General features: G+C 36.6%; 1 protein-coding gene across 1 annotated transcript in view; it reads right to left on the bottom strand.

Moving 5' to 3' along the window:
• The window catches only part of LOC142339393 (GRIP1-associated protein 1-like), a 56640-nt gene extending 48949 nt beyond the window's left edge, over window positions 1-7691 (bottom strand). Inside the window, exons 1-9 of the mRNA XM_075389408.1 lie at window positions 7598-7691; window positions 7410-7476; window positions 7289-7347; window positions 7067-7222; window positions 6716-6848; window positions 6399-6440; window positions 6234-6325; window positions 5934-5981; window positions 5598-5855 (exon numbers count right to left, since the gene is read on the bottom strand). Coding sequence (XP_075245523.1) covers window positions 5598-5855; window positions 5934-5981; window positions 6234-6325; window positions 6399-6440; window positions 6716-6848; window positions 7067-7222; window positions 7289-7347; window positions 7410-7476; window positions 7598-7633 — 891 coding nt within the window. The 5' untranslated portion in view covers window positions 7634-7691. The remainder of the gene's footprint in view (window positions 1-5597; window positions 5856-5933; window positions 5982-6233; window positions 6326-6398; window positions 6441-6715; window positions 6849-7066; window positions 7223-7288; window positions 7348-7409; window positions 7477-7597) is intronic.
• Window positions 7692-12851: the final 5160 nt, after the last annotated feature.

Raw genomic sequence — 12851 nt, 5'->3', positions numbered from 1 at the left:
GTTTATCCCGTTTTGAAAGATCAAAGTCATTGAAGAATAAGTGAAAACAAAACAAAAAGACAAGAGCCCCAATACAATCCAATTCTTGGATTGTAAAAAACCAAGATCACCACAATATAGCTCCGCTCAGCTTACAGCTAGAAAAACGATTACAATATCATTCAGAAAACATCGAAAACAGCCGCACAGTCCAAAATCTGTCAAAAAATTATGACAGAAAGAACTGACAGTGAAATCTTGATACCTCAAAATGTCATATTTCGTATATTAAAAAGGGCAAAATTCTTAGGATGGACAAATTCCAAAGATAATGGTTTCCCGAAATTGCACATCTGCAATTAACTCGGCGACCCGAAAGACACATTGCAAAATCACAAGTCAGCTAATATTCAAAAACTGAACTGAATGATACATAATGAAACTCGGGACAAAAAAACCACTTAAAATATTACTTCAAAACTTCTTAATGAATTTAGGTTCATAAAATTTAATGAACTTGTAAAGCAAAACCTGAAAAAATTTTAAAAAGGCTAAAATCGTAACTTTTTGTACTAAAACTAAAAGCAGATCGACTAAAACTTCAGTTCTTAGTTGAAATATTAGAATGCCACAAGACAGAATGGGGAAAATTCACAAATTGAAAAACAAACCCACTACCTCTTAATTTCTGAAAGTTAAAAATCAAATTGACAAAAAACTAAAGTAGAAAAACAAGGAATGATCATCAGAAAACCAGAAAACAACTCAAAGATTCGATACATTGAAACACTTAGCCAAACAAACTATCAAGGTATTGTTAAAAAGTACACGAAAAATTTTCACTGAATATTAAATACAAAAAGCCAAAAAAATTCAATTAGAAATAAGACAAATCTAAAATCCCTGATGGTGCACTGAAAGAATTTTTCTTTTAAGTGAACCCCACAAAAAAACTTTGGAATAGTTTGAAAAATTTGGATAAAAACCACCAAAATCGGATTAGTACGTGTACAATTATTAAAAAAAAACTGGCGTCAAAAAGAGGCGATCAATGAATCAATTAGCAAAATTACGTTGCCATACACATTGATTTCTTTTTAAAAAAAATCCGCGCGGAAAAGACAGAAAGTTAACAAAAAACTATAAATAAAAAAAACTTCAAACGCATTATTAGCCTCCCAAACAACTTTGTGATATCAGAGGTTTACATAGTAAGGCAGCATCCGTCAAAGTATTTCTAGACAAAACCAAATTACACAAAATTAGACAAATGGACAAACAAACGGCTAAGAAGGGTTATCTATATTAATTGGTCACTCTATCAATAACACCTTTCAGAGGCAAAAAGTCTTACAACAATTATTCTCTGTGCGCTAAAATCAAAACAGGTACAAGCTAAAACAAAAACAATGACGAAAAAAAAAGTTGCACAAATTTTAATCTTAAGTCATAACTCTGACATTAAGAGAACTTCATTAAAATATCAGTCAAAAACATCCAATTGCTAAGCAAAAAATTGAAAAATTTTTGTAAAAGTTAAAGCGGAAAATAAAAGCATACCGAATAAAATATAGGTCCTACCAGAATCTTAGAATGACATCCTAAAATGAGGAAAACGCAGACACATGATAAAAACAAGAAGACAAGTTCGTAACTTTTGAAAGTTAAAAATGAAATTGAATAAAGATCCAAACACATTTCATTATTTCGCATTCTAGGCTTAGGAAAAATACAGCTATTCTCATGTCCAAAAAATAAAGAACTGCGCAAACATTTGAAACAGTGAATATATTTTTTAAAAAATTGCCAAAATATTGTTAAAACTGCACTTATGAAACAAATTTCCTTTAAATGTCAAACACTTAACGACAAAAAAACTCTCACAAGAAATTTAAATCCCAGACAGTACACAAAGACATACAAATAAAACCCAAATACAAACAAAACAGAAGAATTGGACAAAACTGACTAAATCGGATTAGTAATCATAAAAATTTGATACAAACAAATAACAGGTGGCAGATTGCCAGAAAACAGCAACAAAAACGTTGTAGATCAGCAGTCTCAAAGAAATCATTTTATTGAATGCTGAGATTTTAGATTAAGAAACTGTACAAATTTTGCTGCTTAATTAGCTGCTCTCAGGAATCTTCAATTAAAGTGACACACACTCACTTGACCTTATTTGAAATGAACAAAAGTCAATTTCAGAATCAGGAACTCATTTTTGAGAGTTAAGAAAGTCACGTGTGACCGAAAATTTATTCACGCGAATGAATAAAAACTCTCTCCACTAAAAGTAAAAAAAATGTCACGCACGCAATTCAGTTGAAACAGCATGGACGAATGGAAAAGCAATTAAATGATTGTGACATCATGGTCGTAGCAAAAACCTCGACGGCGAAAAAAAAAACATAGCAGAACAAGTCCTGGCATACAATTCAAAGAACTTTTATTGACTAAACAAAAAAACTAGACCTAGATTGAACTTCTTTGAATTTTAAAAACAAAGAGAAAGCTAATAAGAGCCCAAGTTTTTGCTTTGCGGCTATTAATAACCAAATAACGTCGGGTCAACTGCTAACAAATGACCGATAATTTGTACACTTAGAGAATAGCATTTAAAAATGAGGAGAGCACGGCAAAAACCAAGAGCACCGCAAATAGCTACGCTCAGCTTACAGCTTCAGAGCTATAGAAAACTCGCTACACTGAGCTCGAAAAACGACGTCACGCACGCAAGTTAGTTAAAATTGCATGAACGAACGAATAAAAAGCAGATTTGAAGTGATTGTGGTGACGTCATGTGGTCGTAACAACAATCTTGACGAAAAAAACATAGCAGGACAAGTCCTGACGTACAAATCAAAAAATTTTCATCGACCACACAAAAAACTAGACCTAGAACGGACTATGAGTGAATTGAGAAAAAATTTTAAAAAAAAAAACAGAAAATCTATGTCAAATTGCCGCACGTGAACAAAAAATCACAATCGAGAAAGCAACGTTTCGTTCAAACACCGTTTTCTCACTCTACTTGAAAACTCGACAGACAAAAGTTTACGCCGCATAACCACTCGCTTTCTCGCTCCATTTCCCGTTTCGACGTTACCAAAATCACTACTCAAATTTGACTTCAAACATCGTGAAATTGAGTGAACAGATCTTAAAAAAATCAGCTCCCCAATACAATTCAACTTCTTTGAATTTTAAAAACCAAGAGAAAGCTAATAAGAGCCCGTTTTTGCTTTGCGGTTATTAATAACCAAATAACGTTGGGTCAACTGCTAACAAATGACCGATAAATTGTACACTTAGAGAATAGCATTTAAAAATGAGGAGAGCACGGCAAAAACCAAGAGCATCGCAAATAGCTACGCTCAGCTTACAGCTTCAGAGCTATAGAAAACTCGCTACACTGAGCTCGAAAAACGACGTCACGCACGCAAGTTAGTTAAAATTGCATGAACGAACGAATAAAAAGCAGATTTGAAGTGATTGTGGTGACGTCATATGGTCGTAACAACAATCTTGACGAAAAAAAAACATAGCAGGACGACTCCTGACGTACAAATCAAAGAATTTTCATCGACCACACAAAAAACTAGACCTAGAACGGACTATGAGTGAATTGAGGAAAAAACTTAAAAAAAAAACAGAAAATCTATGTCAAATTGCCGCAAGTGAACAAAAAATAACAATCGAGAAAACCCCGTTTTGTTCAAACACCATTTTCTCACTCTACTTGAAAATTCGACAGACAAAAGTTCACGCCGCATAACCACTCGCTTTCTCGCTCCATTTCCCTTTTCAACGTTACCAAAATCACTATTCAAATTTGACTTCAAACATCGTGAAAATGAGTGAACAGATCTTAAAAAAACCAGCTCCCCAATACAATTCAACTTCTTTGAATTTTAAAAACAAAGAGAAAGCTAATAAGAGCCCAAGTTTTTGCTTTGCGGCTATTAATAACCAAATAACGTCGGGTCAACTGCTAACAAATGACCGATAATTTGTACACTTAGAGAATAGCATTTAAAAATGAGGAGAGCACGGCAAAAACCAAGAGCACCGCAAATAGCTACGCTCAGCTTACAGCTTCAGAGCTATAGAAAACTCGCTACACTGAGCTCGAAAAACGACGTCACGCACGCAAGTTAGTTAAAATTGCATGAACGAACGAATAAAAAGCAGATTTGAAGTGATTGTGGTGACGTCATGTGGTCGTAACAACAATCTTGACGAAAAAAACATAGCAGGACAAGTCCTGACGTACAAATCAAAAAATTTTCATCGACCACACAAAAAACTAGACCTAGAACGGACTATGAGTGAATTGAGGAAAAAACTTAAAAAAAAAACAGAAAATCTATGTCAAATTGCCGCAAGTGAACAAAAAATAACAATCGAGAAAACCCCGTTTTGTTCAAACACCATTTTCTCACTCTACTTGAAAATTCGACAGACAAAAGTTCACGCCGCATAACCACTCGCTTTCTCGCTCCATTTCCCTTTTCAACGTTACCAAAATCACTATTCAAATTTGACTTCAAACATCGTGAAAATGAGTGAACAGATCTTAAAAAAACCAGCTCCCCAATACAATTCAACTTCTTTGAATTTTAAAAACAAAGAGAAAGCTAATAAGAGCCCAAGTTTTTGCTTTGCGGCTATTAATAACCAAATAACGTCGGGTCAACTGCTAACAAATGACCGATAAATTGTACACTTAGAGAATAGCATTTAAAAATGAGGAGAGCACGGCAAAAACCAAGAGCACCGCAAATAGCTACGCTCAGCTTACAGCTTCAGAGCTATAGAAAAATCGCTACACTGAGCTCGAAAAACGACGTCACGCACGCAAGTTAGTTAAAATTGCATGAACGAACGAATAAAAAGCAGATTTGAAGTGATTGTGGTGACGTCATATGGTCGTAACAACAATCTTGACGAAAAAAAAACATAGCAGGACAAGTCCTGACGTACAAATCAAAGAATTTTCATCGACCACACAAAAAACTAGACCTAGAACGGACTATGAGTGAATTGAGGAAAAAACTTAAAAAAAAAACAGAAAATCTATGTCAAATTGCCGCACGTGAACAAAAAATCACAATCGAGAAAGCACCGTTTTGTTCAAACACCGTTTTCTCACTCTACTTGAAAATTCGACAGACAAAAGTTCACGCCGCATAACCACTCGCTTTCTCGCTCCATTTCCCTTTTCAACGTTACCAAAATCACTATTCAAATTTGACTTCAAACATCGTGCAAATGAGTGAACAGATCTTAAAAAAACCAGCTCCCCAATACAATTCAACTTCTTTGAATTTTAAAAACCAAGAGAAAGCTAATAAGGGCCCCAGTTTTTGCTTTGCGGTTATTAATAACCAAATAACGTCGGGTCAACTGCTAACAAATGACCGATAAATTCTACACTTAGAGAATAGCATTTAAAAAAGAGGAGAGCACCGCAAAAATCAAGAGCACCGCAAATAGCTACGCTCAGCTTACAGCTTCACAGCTATGATAAGTCGAGTTTCTGCTCTCTATGTCAGTAAAACGTACTTTCAAGTTGAATTCTCAAATTTAAACATGATACATTTCAAGCTTACTTCTCTATTTAGTGATGAAATAATGTTCTCCAACTCTCGAATCCTATTGGTTGAGAAAGACTTCAGCTGATCGACCTCGTCACTTTTTAGGCTGATCACTTTGTTTAAATTTTCTTTTTCTTGTAATATTTCCCTCTGTTTGTCAATTGCCATGTGTTTTATTTCCTCCTGCAACCTCGCATTGTCATTATAGAGGTGCTCTTTCTCCTCTTGCAATAGAACTATGCTTTCCTGCTTTTTGCGCACTTTCTCTTGCAGCTAAAATGAAACAGTAACATTTGCAATCTTTATGCATAACCAAAAAGCATATCAAATTACGTAGGATAATTTACTTACCTTTTCTACCTCCGATTTCAACTTATCATTTTCTGTTTTATATGAAGCCTGAAACATGATATAGCTTTTTATAACGATCATGACTGCGTGTTTGTATATCTAAGTTCTCAACTAACATTTTAAATAATTCGTTGTTTTATTGATAACGGGAAAAGGCCTAGTTTTATCTCAAAGTAATCGGATATCACACAATGCTATCGATTTACTGCTGAAAAACTGATATCATTTGAGATCGACTCATAATTCTCTAACGCTTGCATAGCTCATTTAGTAAAATTGCGATATACATAGTTTACCGACCTGCGCATCCCTCATTTGGTCAGATATCATTCGCCTCTCTTCGTTGTTCATTAGCATCATGCCATCCACATCCGCGGCCGAAGAACATTCAGCTGTAAACAAAACATGACAAAATCACAGCAGAACAGGAAAACAGTTCGCAGTCAAGATTCGAGGTTAACTTACATGCACATTCAGAATTTTCTTCCGTCACCACTTCACTGTCACCTGTAACATTTACAGGTATAGTCATTCAATCATTACAGTAAACAAGTAACAAGCGTTCAATCCATGCTGCAAGTACTATGGTGAAACCACATTAAACAATGTGTTGTAAGTTGAGATCCGTGTTAAAAATTAACGGCAACCTTGATACCTATTTACAATTTTCGCTGAAAATTGAGAACGGGCGATTAGACGGCGCTCGTGCATGGATTCAATCATCTTTCTGCAAACTGACATTAGTTAAACGAATCATATCTCAAAAAGTTGTGGGGACCAACCATTTTGAATGCGACTACGCAGAGTGGCGTTTTCCAGCTGCAACCTCCTGACTTCAAGAGAAGACTGGCTGCCTTCGGCATCTGACTGCAGATCACTTATTTGCTTCAACAAGGCATTGTTATCACTTTGTAGCTAAAGCAAGGAAATGAAGCGTAAAATCTCGCTTGAAAAAAACGTCAAAACTTTATAGGTAGAATTACACGAAGATTAATCCTGCGTTAGCTCTTATTATAACCCACTCCGCTTTTATTGCTGGACTTAAAGACCCTCATTGGCTCAAATGCACTCTACCGGATGTCAATATTTTCAAGGTTATAATCCGAAATAGACAAGAGGCTGAGGGCCCAAACCTTCTCCACTTCGGCTATGAGCGTGTTGTTCTGAAGTTTGAATTCCTCTTCTTGTTGCTGCAATTTTTGTTGCAGCTTATCTCTCTCTTGACTGATTTGCTCCGCATCTTGATTACGGCCAACTTTGCTGATTGTAGACAAAAGTGAACCTTGGACCTATTGTAATAAGTATATAAGAATTGTCAAGCTTTAAAATTTAGTAAACCCATCGCCAACACATACCTTGTTCTTAGTTAGCTCAACTTTCTGCCTTTGTAGAATTTCTCTCAGGCCATTATTCTCTAGAACGCAAACAACAACATGCTTTGGGAAAATTTTTTGTAAAATCTCTAAAATTTCTAACCTGTTGTTTGCTTGTCAAGCTTCTCTTTGAGTTCGTAGTTAGCTTTTCGGAGATCCAAGATCTGACCCTGAACATTAAAACCTTTCCATCACTGTCTAAGAGAGTTTACTTAGAGGCAATAACTTCCATCAAACACTAATCTCATAAGCCAAGCCCCAGCACTGCTATATAACAGAAATCGGAATTACCTGTAGTCGAGAAAACTCTTCTCCTGACAGCGACATGGGTCATGTTATTATACACGTCAGAGTTGCATTCTTCTAAAATATAGAACCTTGGCAACTGGATCGTTTAGATGAGGTTAGAATTTTCTTTGTTGATATATTCCATACAAAACTTACGCATGTCATTATTCACTTACATGGTCTTAAAGATCGTCCCTCAAAATATGCAAAAGCTATGGCAATGGCACTGGTTTATTTCAATGGCCTGTAAAATTAACTTTTCTTCATAGTTTTCAAAATAGGGAATATACAATCTTGACAAAAGGAAACGCACAAAAAACAATTTCACATGGTAAACTATCCGTTCAAGAAGCCAATTTTACTCAACATAACTTTGGTCGTTTCTCATGACTTTTACATTAATCGACGCATAATCATCTGGATAAACGGAAAATCTTTAAAATTAATCGACTCATAATAATTTCGATAAACGGACAATCTTACTTACAGAGATAATCCAGATAGAAGTTAGTCATTTCTCCGTAAGTACCGGTATGCTCAGTCCCACGGGAGATCGGTTCAACTTTCTCATAAACGTGTTGAGTTCACAATGCAAAGTCTTACTGAACGTATCAAGGCATGAACAAGTTCAACAGATTATAAGCATGACAGAGCATACTGTTACTTACGGAAAGATTACAGGGTTAGGCTCGGGCTGAGGAGAGGGAATATCATTACGTGATTGACCTGTGGGAAAGACCAAGAGATAGCCAAATGGCTGGAATTAATACCATCAGTCCTACACGAACACTGCACAGAATAATCCGCCCTCCTTGCCCCTAACCCAAAGAACGCATGTCATTCACCATGGCGTATATGCACACAGGTCGCCGCTCCACAAGCAAGTTGTGGATAGGCAGTCACACTACTACTAATATATCTATTATTATTGCAAAAGAAACCGATTTGTCAAATTAAAATTATTTCCGATATTTAAAACAAACGTTTTCGAACTTTACGTTCATCGTCAGGTTAAAGCTGTTTTACAAATTGTTAAAAGATAAAAAAAATATGTATTTACATTTGTCTGAGACCACACTTAAAACAATTCTAGGAACTATTTTAAAAAATTCAATCAAAAATTTTTCCATATGTACAATATGTAGCTTATTTACAACTCATATTTACATCCGTTATCAATTTACTTAAAAACATTCCTATTCCGGATTTTTCGATTTTGGCCATGTTCTTGTATTTTAAGGGTTATTCCGAATTTGCCCTAAACTTAAGTATCCCTCTTTTGGAGGTTTTGCAAACTTCGTTTTGTCATTCACAAAATGTTTTTTGCCCTATGTGTCATCATCTAGAGCGGGTCAGGAGTTTCGCCTCTCGGCAAGCGGTCAAACTATTCAGGTGTTTGCCGCTCACAGTAGTGCCACGCGTTCGCCAAACTGCGTTGACTGCCTGCTCTAAAACAAGAAATCTGATATGCTTTTCAATCAAACTGAAGATAGGAAAGCACAAAATTTGTTCTCTTTGTCATATCATCAAAGTGTACCTGGCCGAGCCGTTCCGGCTAGGAATGAGTTTTCTAGGGTCAGCATCATCATGTCCTTCTGTTTAATGTGGGGACTGTCTTCAGGGACAAGCCCCTCAGCCAGTCCCGATTTTGCCTTATAATGAAAAAATCATAAGATCGCAAATTTTTCAAAATTTTTGAAAAAGCGTTTTTTCTTTGATTTTTTGGGCAAAATATATCAGCCAGTACTAATTTTCACCCGAGAAGCACGTTTTTGACATCAAAAATCACTTTTTCGAAAGTTTAATTTTTTTCGGACTTAAGCGTTTTTTGGTCAAATTTTCGAAAAATTGTGTCAAAAATTCAAAAATTGATTTTCAATTTTTTCAAAAACTTTAAGTTTTTTTGCGTTTTTTATTCATCGCGTGCATTACTAACTACTTGGATGACCGACTGAACTTTACAGAACATCAATAGCTATTTTAGTTTAGCAGTAAACTCCTTATGAAAAGGGCCCTTGTGCCCCCCAACCGTTAAAAAAACGTTGATCGAAAATGACGTTTAGAGTGCTCCTACGCCAAAACTACACTTCTGTGACCCCCACTACTTTTCGACGACAGGCAACTTTTACCATAAAGGTCAAAGTCCAAAAGTCATTCATTTCCGAGAAAAGTCAAAAATCACGAAAAAATTGTCAAAAATCACGATTTTTTGAAAAATTTTGACTTTTGTTACTTCCGACTTCTCTGCGGGCTATAACACTCCTACCTGTGCTTGATGGAACTGCACAACAAAAAAAATGAAAAAATTTTAAAAAAGTGCGAGCGGGGATGACTTTTCTCAAAAAGTCGGTTTTTGACCCCCCCAACCGGCAATATCTCTTCTCACAAGCATATTTGGGAGATCTGACCTTATCGACTTATCATTTTCTCACCATTTCGGGACCGCATGCAAAGTCTCATAAAAGGTTTCATCAAGTTTCCGAGATCGTAAAAGTTTTTGCACCCTGGATCCTTAGTTAAAGGAATACTATCTGGCCGGGCCCCTACCCCGCCAATCTGGGGTAAACTTGTTATTTGATTGTGTGAACGCGACCACCTAGTCAAAATTAAAATTTGAACAAATATTTATTATTATGATAAAAATAAAACTAGGGTACTATAGTAGCCACACCTCCGCAATACTCTCTCTTTGGCTAATTAAGCGTGGTACTTGGTTAAAATGCAGTTAGAAGTTAAAATATTAAAATTTTTTCTGCCCTATGTATCCTAATTTAGTCAAAATTATGATTTGAACTAATATTTAAACGTGAGTTCCCGCCCCCTATATTCATCAAGTGTGTTTAGTGTCGGCTTCAGCTTGCTGATGTATATAGCTTCGATCATCATTAGTTTTTCTACTGTCCGACAGGCGTCCAAAAATTTCCATTCAATGCCATTCGTGGCGCCACGACATTCAACCAGATGTTGACCCACCTGTGAATCCTTCTTTTGATGTTCTGTTGTCCTTGTGGTAACATTCCGGATTGTTTGCCCAACATAGATGGATCCGCATTCATTACATTTAATCTCATAAACCACGTGGGATTTCAGGTCTCTATCGAAAGATGATTTCAGGGTGGGGAGGCATGATCTTAATTTCCGCGTCATAAAAACCACTTGCAATTGCATAGCTTCTTCAATTTGCTTGCAAAGTTTTGAGTAACGTTGCCTCTGTATTGTAGAAAAATAGTTGGCTTATCATTAGATCTAATCTTGCTTTCTTCATGCTCTTTTGGTGTTGTTCTTAATTGGTCATCCTGCATGTTGCCGTATTCCTCATTCGATATCTCTTGGCATCTTGCATGAAACCAGATTTTGCATGACTCACATTTTACTCCTCTTCCTCGGAAAGTTACTCTCCGGTTACAGTCTTTGCACTTCCCGTTTTGGTCGGATCTGGAAAAATTCTCACTGAACTCTTGTTTTTGCGGTGATGCCTCAAACGATTTCAACCACACGTTTGCTAGTATTACAGCCAGTGATGCACCCATAGCCAGACCATCCGATTGTACATACCAGATCCCATTACATTTGAAATGAATATTCGTCACCGCAAGCTTTAGCAAATTTTCATGGCGGACCTTGGGATATCTGGAGCTAGATTGCCTGAATAGAGTCCTCTTAAAGCAATTTCTATAGCCTCTCCAACAGGAACAATGGTGTACAAACTTTTTACGTCAGGAGATACCATCTGCTCGTCATCTTCAAGAGTGAGACACTCTAAGGCCTTTCTAGCACCTTGCGTGTTGTTTTCAATGTTTGCGCCCGGTAGTTTCTGGAAAAATGGTGTCAGAAATCTGTTTAAGTTTTTGTAGCTGCTACCAGGTATCAAAAAAACAGGTCGGAGAGGTGTTTTTTAAGGTACTTTTGCCATGCCATAAAGCCTCGCTGGTTGTGAACCTGTTGACCTGAGTCTTTGATAAATTTTGTCACTAATTTTCCCTTGCTTCAATAGTTTTTGCAGGCTGTTAATGATCTGTTTTTCATTTTTGATCACAATTTCATCTTTTGCTCCATTGATTTTTTGAGACTGATCTGAGTTCAGCACCTCATCAAGTTTTTCCCTGTACGTTGACTTCTTCATCACACAGAAACCGCAGCCTTTGTCAAATGATAATGCCAGCAACTCATTGCTTTTTAGGTAATCATGCACTTTTTTGACCCCTCTATCCATTGGGGTTTCGCGTACATTTTCTGCATCCCATTTTGCGGACGCCTCAATTTCACAAAGTTTTTCACCCTCAGTGTAATTCTCGCTTAAATCACGTACAAGTTTGTCTACGTCTGCATGGAAGTACACCTCATTAAACTTGTCTCTCACAAGGTGTTCAGGTCCCAACGATAGGATGTCAAACACAAACTTTGGAAGTTCGCGGCCATCCATTATCACAACATTACTATGGGAGCCCCTCCACAGTGGTCTATCCTGTCTTTCTGACAGTTTATCAAGTTTTCCATTAGGTCTGTTTTGAATCATTGCGGAGTGATTCCTCATTTCACGCCTAATGCTGCTAACAACGGATGGCATCAGTTGTGGTCCCTAAAATTACTCCTATCTGTCTCAAGTTTTTCCGTGAACACTTTACGGCCTTTCTCCGCACGGTTTATTTCTTGTTTCAGGAGCTTTAAATGCAAACTGTGCACAGCTTGTTCAGAAAAAATTTCAATTTTAGAAACGCGAAACCTCAAAAAATCTGGAATTACATCATTGTTAAGGCATTGTTTTAAAAACTCAGTTCATTAATTGCAGCTAGATGAGGTTACTAGGGCAAAAAACACTTTGTGCATGACAAAACGAAATGGGGTGATGCTTTTGGATTGGTTTAATCGCAGGATGTTGTTTGGATTTGTACGTATTGCAGCAATCAACAGACAGAGGTGCAGGTTGAGGGGAAAATGTTCAAAAGGTATGTGGATGACATCTTGGGCACAGTTACTGGTGATCCACACAAGTGCTTAAAATTTGCAAATTCATTACAAAAAAAACTTGCAATTTAGCCTAGAAAAAAACATGGACGGGGATTTGGTTTTCCTGACATCAACGTAAATGGGAGCAAAGAAAATAAAAAACCCCTCAATGGCATCAAAAACAGGAATAATAGTTGAGACAGGAATAATAGTTAATTTTTTTCAGAACATCTAAAGAAAGATTCCCCAATGGGTCAACATCTTGTTGAATGTAGTGGCGCCACGAATGGTATTGAATGGAAATTTTTGG

The sequence above is a fragment of the Convolutriloba macropyga genome, chromosome 5, assembly GCF_964194025.1.
Source record: "Convolutriloba macropyga chromosome 5, txConMacr16.3, whole genome shotgun sequence".
In the NCBI taxonomy this organism is placed as follows: Eukaryota; Metazoa; Xenacoelomorpha; order Acoela; family Convolutidae; genus Convolutriloba; species Convolutriloba macropyga.
The sequence above is the reverse complement of the archived record's forward strand: the minus strand, read 5'-3'. Positions and strand labels throughout refer to the sequence as shown.